Source organism: Hevea brasiliensis, chromosome 11 (assembly GCF_030052815.1).
Source record: "Hevea brasiliensis isolate MT/VB/25A 57/8 chromosome 11, ASM3005281v1, whole genome shotgun sequence".
In the NCBI taxonomy this organism is placed as follows: domain Eukaryota; kingdom Viridiplantae; phylum Streptophyta; class Magnoliopsida; order Malpighiales; family Euphorbiaceae; genus Hevea; species Hevea brasiliensis.
In genome coordinates this window covers 61,282,071-61,290,552 of record NC_079503.1, presented here as the reverse complement: position 1 = coordinate 61,290,552, position 8,482 = coordinate 61,282,071, and the positions used below count along the sequence as shown (strand labels likewise).

At 34.1% G+C, this 8,482-nt stretch overlaps 1 protein-coding gene across 2 annotated transcripts; it reads right to left on the bottom strand.

The window, feature by feature from the left end:
* Positions 1-2,599: 2,599 nt before the first annotated feature.
* On the bottom strand, positions 2,600-7,995 carry LOC110658536 (cytochrome P450 704C1). 2 transcript variants are annotated; one of them, XM_058130077.1, is made up of 6 exons: positions 7,535-7,995; positions 6,218-6,433; positions 6,011-6,127; positions 5,434-5,760; positions 4,331-4,534; positions 2,600-2,974 (listed from the first exon to the last, which is right to left on the bottom strand). In XM_058130077.1, exons 1-6 carry the CDS (start codon positions 7,847-7,849, stop codon positions 2,786-2,788), a joined length of 1,368 nt encoding a protein of 455 aa, XP_057986060.1. In that variant the 5' UTR covers positions 7,850-7,995; the 3' UTR covers positions 2,600-2,785. The 2 variants fall into 2 exon arrangements, with proteins under 2 accessions (XP_057986060.1, XP_021671883.2); XM_021816191.2 differs by having other exon boundaries at positions 5,837-6,127; positions 7,535-7,993.
* Positions 7,996-8,482: the final 487 nt, after the last annotated feature.

Below are 8,482 nucleotides of genomic sequence, written 5' to 3'. Positions count from 1 at the left end.
GAGTATAGTTTCTCGTTCAAGTGCTGAATCAGAATATCGGGCTATGGCACAATCAGTATGTAAAGTTATGTGGGTGCTTCAGTTAGTGAATGAGGTTGGTCTTAAGGTTCCATTACCTGCAAAATTATAGTGTGATAATCAAGCAGCTCTCCATATTACTTCTAATTCTGTGTATCATGAGCGAACTAAACATATCGAAATTGACTATCACTTTATTCGAGTTCTGTGTATCATGAGCGAACTAAACATATCGAGATTGACTATCACTTTATTCGAGAGAATATTCAATAGAAGATCGTCTCAACAGGACATGTCAAAACAGGAGAGCAATTGGGAGATATTTTTACAAAAGCTCTAAATGGAGCTCGAGTTGACTACATTTGTTGCAAGTTGGACATGATTAACATTTATGCTCCAACTTAAGGGGGAGCGTTATGGAATGTCAAACTTTGTATATTTATTTATATCCCTAACTTATAGCATTGCAGATATGTATTTACTTAATTATAGGGTACCGTTGTTTCTCTCCTACTCTTAATCGTTATCTTGTTTCTGCAGGTGTCACATTTTTTGAGTCCACTCCATTTTTTCCTCCATCATCTGTGTATGAGAGTCAGGGGGAGGAGGATGATCTCTTAATATATACTGTCCAACCAATGTCTAGTCCTCTCCCACACTGCTGTTCATACGTCTCTAGACCTACTCGATCTCCCATTGTTCATGTTTATTCAAGGAGATTGGAGATTCCTGACTCAGATCCTCCACCAGCTACTTCGTTGGGAGATCCTGTACCTCATACTAATCATGATTCTGATCTAGACTTACCCATTGCTCTTCGTAAAGGTAAACGTTCATGTACTTACCCTATCTCTTCTTTTGTTTCTTATAATCAATTGTCTTCTTGTTCTCGGTGTTTTGTTACTTCTTTAGACTCTGTTCCTATCCCTAATACTATTGGTGAGGCACTATCTCATCCTGGCTGGTGTGATGCTATGAAAGAGGAAATGGAGGCTTTAGATACTAATGGTATATGGGAACTATTACCTTTGCTCACTGGTAAGAAAGCTATTGGTTGCAAATGGGTATTTACAGTAAAGGTAAATCCTGATGGTTCTGTGACTAGGTTAAAAGCACGCCTTGTAGCAAAAGGATATGCTCAGACATATGGGGTTGATTACTTTGATACTTTTTCTCCTGTAGCTAAACTTACTTCTATTCGCTTGTTTATCTCTTCAGCAGCTACATATGATTGGCCCCTGCATCAATTGGATATCAAGAATGCTTTACTTCATGGTGATCTTCAGGAGGAGGTGTATATGGAGCAATCACCTGGGTTTGTTGCTCAGGGGGAGTTGGGTAAAGTTTGTAGGCTTCGAAAGTCTCTTTATGGCTTGAAACAAAGTCCTAGGGCATGGTTTGGGAGATTCAGTGAAGCAGTACAGGAATTTGGTATGCAAAAGAGTAAGTGTGATCACTCAGTATTTTATAGACAATCTGAGGTTGGTCTAATTCTCTTGGTAGTCTATGTGGATGACATTGTCATCACTGGGAGTGACTCTATTTCATCTCTTAAAACCTTTCTCCAAACTCAGTTTCAGACCAAAGACTTGGGATTGTTAAAGTATTTCTTGAGTATCGAAGTTATGAGAAGTAAGAAGGGTATTTTCTTGTCTCAAAGAAAATATGTCCTCGATCTATTGACAGAGACAGGAAAATTAGGTGCTAAGCCTTGTAGCGCACCAATGACTCCAACTTTACAATTGTTAGCAGGGGATAGTGAGTTTTTTGAAGATCTAGAGAGATACAGGAGATTGGTAGGAAAATTGAACTATCTTACAGTCACTCGTCCTGACATTGCCTATGCCGTTAGTGTGGTAAGTCAGTTTATGTCTTCCCCAACTGTTGCTCATTGGGAAGCCTTGGAAAAAATCTTGTGTTATCTGAAGGGCGCTCCAGGAAGAGGTTTGCTATATGGTAATCATGGGCATTTGACTGTTGAATGTTTTTTAGATGCCGACTGGGCTGGATCTAAGGTTGACAGGAGGTCAACTACTGGATATTGCGTTTTTATTGGAGGAAATTTGGTGTCTTGGAAAAGCAAGAAGCAGAGTGTAGTTTCTCGATCTAGTGCTGAATACGAATACAGAGCCATGGCACAATCAGTATGTGAGGTAATGTGGATACTTCAATTACTAGATGAGACAGGTTTTAAGACCTCCCTGCCTGCGAAATTGTGGTGTGATAATCAAGCTGCTCTTCATATTGCTTCTAATCCGGTGTTTCATGAGCAGACCAAACATATTGAGATTAATTGTCACTTTATTCGTGAAAATATTCAATAACAGATCATCTCAACAGGACACATCAAAACTGGAGAGCAGTTAGGAGATATTTTCACAAAAGCTCTGAATGGAGCTAGGATTAACTACATTTGTAACAAGTTGGGCATGATTAACATCTATGCTCCAACTTGAGGGGGAGTGTTATGGAAAGTCAATCACTATATTATTTCTTTGTATATTCTGTATTCTGTATTCCTATTTAGGATTTCTTATTTAGGATTTCTTCCTAATTAGTAGAACACAATTATAGGAATCAATTGTATATATATACCCATGTATAGATTGATTGAAATCAATAAGAATTATCTCTTTCTACAAAAAGCAAACATTATTTAAAGCTTAAAGGAGTAGCAAGGTTCCACCAAATACCTTAAATATGTTTTATACCCATGAATAGTTTTCAGCTTGATGTCACATCCATGCTTCATATAACAGATATGATATCAAGTTTTGTATCTGTGAAATGCACAAACATGGAGGCCACCATCAACATGAAGATTAATCATTGTGCGGTAGTTGACAGCCTTCTTTTCATCGCTGAGTTTGAAAATGAAAGAGCCCAACAAAACGGCTGAGAAAATCTTCATCTGTCTATAAGCAAATTCTTTCCCTAGACACATTCGTGGCCCAGCCTGTTAAAGAGCAGAACTTTATTTTAGCTAGTTGATAAACTAGAATTGATAAAATGAAATTAAGATTGAATTAAATTAAAATAGACTGAATGTAACCAAGAGTGATGCGGAGCATTTTTGGGTGAATAAGCAAGTCAAACAACAATGGAAGCATGCTGGTGTAAAAAGGGGAAAAAGTAGCAAGTTTGGGCAAAGTTGATTTTTCTAGGTCACAAAGTTCACCTAGGACAGCTTGTGCGGAATTCCAGCAGCTATAGAAATTATATTAGAATTAATTAGAAAGTTTCCCATTCTATTTAAGATTTATTTGCTTCCTACTTTATCTACGATTTAGTTTTCCTATTTAATTTATATCTGCTTATTGTGTTTTAGTTTATCTAAATTTCCTAGAATGTATATTTATATTCCTATTAGGTTTAGGAGTCTAAAAACACTATAAATGCCCTTATTTACATGTAATTTGAAGACAAATTTTTATCAATAAAAATATTGCAAAGAATTTTCTCTCTTTTTTCACTCTTGTGTATGGAGTGTGCTTCAATTTGAGCTTCATGCAAAGTTAGGACGAACTAGTCACCTTCTCTTGCTCTCCTAGATTGCAATTGTTCAAGCCAAGCAGAAAATCTTGGACCAACTGTTTTAGAAGCTAAGATTGATGAAGATAAGCAAGAAAAGTTCAAGAATGTGTTTTTGAAAATGTGGAATATCAAGCCATGGAAACTTCAATGGAAGTTGAGGAAAAGCAACACATGGAGCCAATATTGGAGATTGTAGAAAATTAGGCAATGGAGATCAAAGACTTTTCTAACTCCTTAATTTCTATTGTTTCCTTTGATTTTATTTGTCCACCTTAACTTCTATTGTTTCCTTTGATTTTATTTGTCCATATGATGCCGAGCATTTTTGAATGAAGAAGCAAATCAAACAACAATGGAAGCATGCTGGTGTAAAAAGGGGGAAAAGCAGCAAGTTTGGGCAAAGTTGATTTTCCTAAGTAGCAAATTTCACCTAGGACATCTTGCGAAATCTTCCACCAGCTATAGAAATTAGATTAGAATTAATTATAAAGTTTCCCATTCTATTTAGGATTTATTTGTTTCCTATTTAATTTATATCTTCTTATTATGTTTTAGTTTATCTTAATTTCCTAGAAAGTAGATTTATATTCCTATTAGGTTTAGGAGTCTAAAAACACTACAAATACCCTTCTTTACATGTAATATGAAGACAAATTTTTATCAATAAAAATATTGCAGAGAATTTTCTCTATTTTTTCACTCTTGTGTATGGAGTATGTTTCTATTTGAACTTCGCGCTGCGTCAAAGAGGACCACTCATGTCTTTTTTTTAACTGACCTGGAAGGCAGTAAACTTGAAAGGGCTCTCTTGCTGAAACACACCATCCTCGTTGAGCCATCTCTCTGGTTTATATTCCTCAGCATCATTGCCCCAAATGAATTTCATCCGGCCCATTGCATAAGGTTGGTAAGACACCATATCTCCTTTTTTCACACTAAAACCATCTGGTAGAGTATCATCAGAAAAGCAAATCTTTGCATCCTGTTGAGCAAAGAAATTAGAGATATAGAAATTACTATCAGCAGCCATATCTGAAATTGCAGAATCAACCAAGAAACGTTATCAATACTTGCAAGCCAGTGGTAACACCAATATGTAGTGGGAATGGAGGATGCCTTATTGTTGAAGAATCATCAAGCAAAACATGCAACTTACTGCAGAGTGTATAAATGGTCATCAAACCTCACAGTGAACAAATCAAAATAAATGGGGTACCTGTGATGATGGTGAATATGTTGATTCTAACAGTTGCAATGCAACAAGAGATAATCTCTTATTTACATGCCCAGTTACAGAGGAAAATTGGAGATGGTTTCTTCTAAAGAGATCAACTGAGAATTGGAATGAAGAATTTGGATAAGCAAAAGGTCATGTTCAAAGAAATATCTAGCTTCTTTAGTTTCGAGATCAGATATTCATTTGGAGAAAAATGAATCAAAGGAGTCTCAGTCTAGCACAAATGATTGCCATGATTTCAAGGGCATGATTAAGGGAATGGATGATTCGCAAATAAAATTGGAAGGAACATGACAGAGCAATTCAGTTAAACATCCTTTTTGGTTTCTATTTTAAGCCTCAAGGCAGCTTTGTTTCATAGTTTCAGTTGTAACTAGTCTTAAATAGCTCCCTTTTAGCATTTTGTAAGATTAGTAGCCTTTTCTTTTTTCAGGCTTCATAGCAGGGTTTGCACTTTTGTTGATTTAGAATGGATGAAATCATTTATCAAAAGAAAAGGTCAGTATCTAGCCAAGAATTCATTTCTGACAACATTCACTATGCTCACTTTGTACAATAAACCATTTACTAGGAATTGCATCTAAACATATACATATACTTATAAATCATAGAATTTGTAAAGGGGAAAAAAATAGTCTCCTTACCACTGGCACCGCTGGATAGAGTCTGAGTGTTTCTGTTATAGCTGCATGTAGATAGCTCATCTTTTCTAGAGCTTCATCATCAATGGTGGCTGCAAAGTCTGCAAAACTTTTAACTTCTTTCACTTTAGAAACTTCTCTTACTTCCTCTGCAACCTTTTCCTGAACAGCAGGGTGTTTGCAGAGCACATAGATGAACCAAGATAGAGTGGCTGCTGTTGTGTCTTTGCCAGCAATCACAAAGTTAAGAATGATGTCCCTTAAATAAGTTTTGTCAGTCTCAGTCACTTGCAGGAACCGTGATAAAATATCATCTTTCTTTGTCTGCATCTGCCATGTAGCAACAAAGTGAATTCATGCATCCAAAATTTATCTGAGAATAAAAACATCAAGGAGAGTTACTTACAGAGATATTATCTTTTAAGTGGTGCATTTGTTCAATTTTACTATTGATTAATTTATACACAAAATCATCAACTACTTTAATGTTTTTCTTTAATGCTGCTTCAGATCCAATATTCAGAAATCTTTTAATCTTCCAAAAGACATCAACATATCGCCAAAGGGTCATTGCACTTGCATTGTCAAAAGCATTGGTAAATATGACACCTTCTTCATTTGATCCACACATACTGTCTAGTTCAACTCCAAATGCAACTCTGAATATTGAATCCAAGGTTGACTTCATAAACAGGTCCTACATGAATGATTGGATAAGAAATCTATGTATGGTATAAAATAAATCCAACCCATTTTCTTTGTGCACATCAAGTTATTGAACACTGACCTGCATATCCATTGACTGGTTGGATTTTGCAGCTTCAGACACTATACCAGCAAGTTTCACTGCATTTTTTCTGAAGGCAACACTGCTGAAGTCCCTCAACACCTTCGCGGAGAACTCATAGCTTGATACCTTTCTTTGTTGGCGCCACTTGTCACCATCAACGGTGAAAATTCCATCACCCAGTAAATCCCTTAAATTGTTGTAATTATGCTCCCCCTGCACAAAGCATCCAACAACTTTATCATAGACTAACACCCCATTTGGAATAATTCTCATGCTATAATTCCATTCAGGTTACTTAATAGAAACTCATTGCAAATAATTTCATAACACAATTCATGTGTTTAGAACAAATTTTTAAGCAATACAATTCATTTGAATTTATTATTTGAAAAAAAAAAAGTGAAGAATATTTACTTTTCGGTTTCACCTCTACTCGACAAATTTATTTTAATTAAAGGGCATTTTAGATTTTTTATAGTAAGTTTCATTATATAGATTGAATTCCTACACAATCCTATACCTTTTTTTGATGACCTTTTTTAAGTTGAAAGAATTCAATCCTATCATTATGTCTTTGGCAAATCTAAAACCCAAAAATTCAATTCAATTGAATTCTATTTGAGCAATTCTCATGTTTGAAAATTTAAAATTGCTAAAACTCAATTTTTTAGTACAAAAAAAATGTCATTTAAAAAAAAATGAATTCTTGTCAAAAGTAGCATGTAAAAATTTAATTTGTTTAACGAAATCTCCTACTAAAAACTCAAAACACTATATTTTTGTTTAAATAAGGCAAATATATATATATATATATATATATATATATATATATATATATATATATATATATATATATATATATATTCATTTTACATTTCATTTCTTCCAAACAATGGAATTCAAATGAATTCTTTTGTTTTAAAAATTATACTACACGTATGAATTTTATTACAAAATCATTTGAATTGAATTCTTTTGATAGAATTGAATTGAACCACACCAATCATTTCAAATAGGACATATGTAGTTTTTGAAGTTGAAAAAATTCAATTCTATCACTTATATACTTCCTAAACATGCAAATTAGTCAAACAGAAACCAATTCAGTTAAAATTTTGCATTCAGTTAAGAAAAGATTGAAATCCCTGATGATAAGATACTTCTCATTTTCTGTCAGTAAGGGCCTGAGGTCAAATCTATGACCTCCACCAGCAATACCCATCACATAAGCCAATTAATCTAACCCCAACTGGTATCTTGTTGGATGGTTTTATTTAAAACCAGTTATCTATAGAAACAGAAGAACAAGCATACCTTGCCATAATTTTGGAAGTTGGTTTTGAGTATGTACTCAACATTTGATGGCTCAGAAGTGTAAATCTCATTTCTGAAAGGGCCTAGGAGCCTGTAAGTCCTGTACTTGGCAGCAAGATCAGTCATGTAATGGTGCAACCTATTGAAGTTGAGGAGCTGGTTAAACACTGTGCCACCAATTGGATGGTACTTCTTCTCTCTCTGGTTTTCTTTCTTCATTAACTTCCTAGTGAACATTTGGAATATGAAAAGAGCTGGGATTAGAGCTAAAGCCGTAAAGATTATTGGGTTGCAGAGAAATTGTATGAAGGCCATGGCGAAAAGAATTAGCCAATCGGTTTTGCAAGTGGTGTATGGCTTTTTTGTCACTTTCAACAAACGAGGCTGAAGACAATAATTTCTCACGCAAATTTGAATTAAGGCTAGTGTTGTTCTTAAACCAGGCTAAGGATAAGCTCGGAAATGTAATTGTTCATGTTTCTTTTTTTATTTTGAGAAAAAGCCATTTGAATAAAAAGAATTCAAAATTTTACGTTAACGACAATTATACTCGTTTCTTTTAATTTTAGTCAAACGTTACTTAATTATCAAGATTGCGGAATTAAATTAAATTTAAAAAAATGAACGATTAATTTAATTTTATATTTATATCTCCATTGCAAAAATTTCATATTAATTAACAAAAATAAAAAAAAATTATAAAAGCTTACATAATAGTGATATAATATTATTATTGATTAGTTTAAATTCAATATTAAGATGATAACTCATAAAAATTATAAAAGCTTACATAATAGTGATATAATATTATTATTGATTAGTTTAAATCCAATATTAAGATGATAACTCATTGGAAATGAAAATTATGAGAAATTCTCTGATAAGAATGTCTCAGTGGAAGGATGTATTTCGTTTGTTATCATTCAAGTAAGAGATTTTATGAAAGCT

Excerpts from the sequence above, each read along its gene's own strand:
- LOC110658536 (XM_021816191.2), bottom strand. The coding sequence starts at position 7,849 with ATGGCCTTCATACAATTTCTCTGCAACCCAATAATCTTTACGGCTTTA. Across the intron at positions 6,434-7,534 it reads ACTTCCAAAATTATGGCAAG|GGGGAGCATAATTACAACAA; the intron begins GTATGCTTGTTC and ends TGCTTTGTGCAG. Across the intron at positions 4,535-5,433 it reads TCTATCCAGCGGTGCCAGTG|GATGCAAAGATTTGCTTTTC; the intron begins GTAAGGAGACTA and ends TTTGCTCAACAG.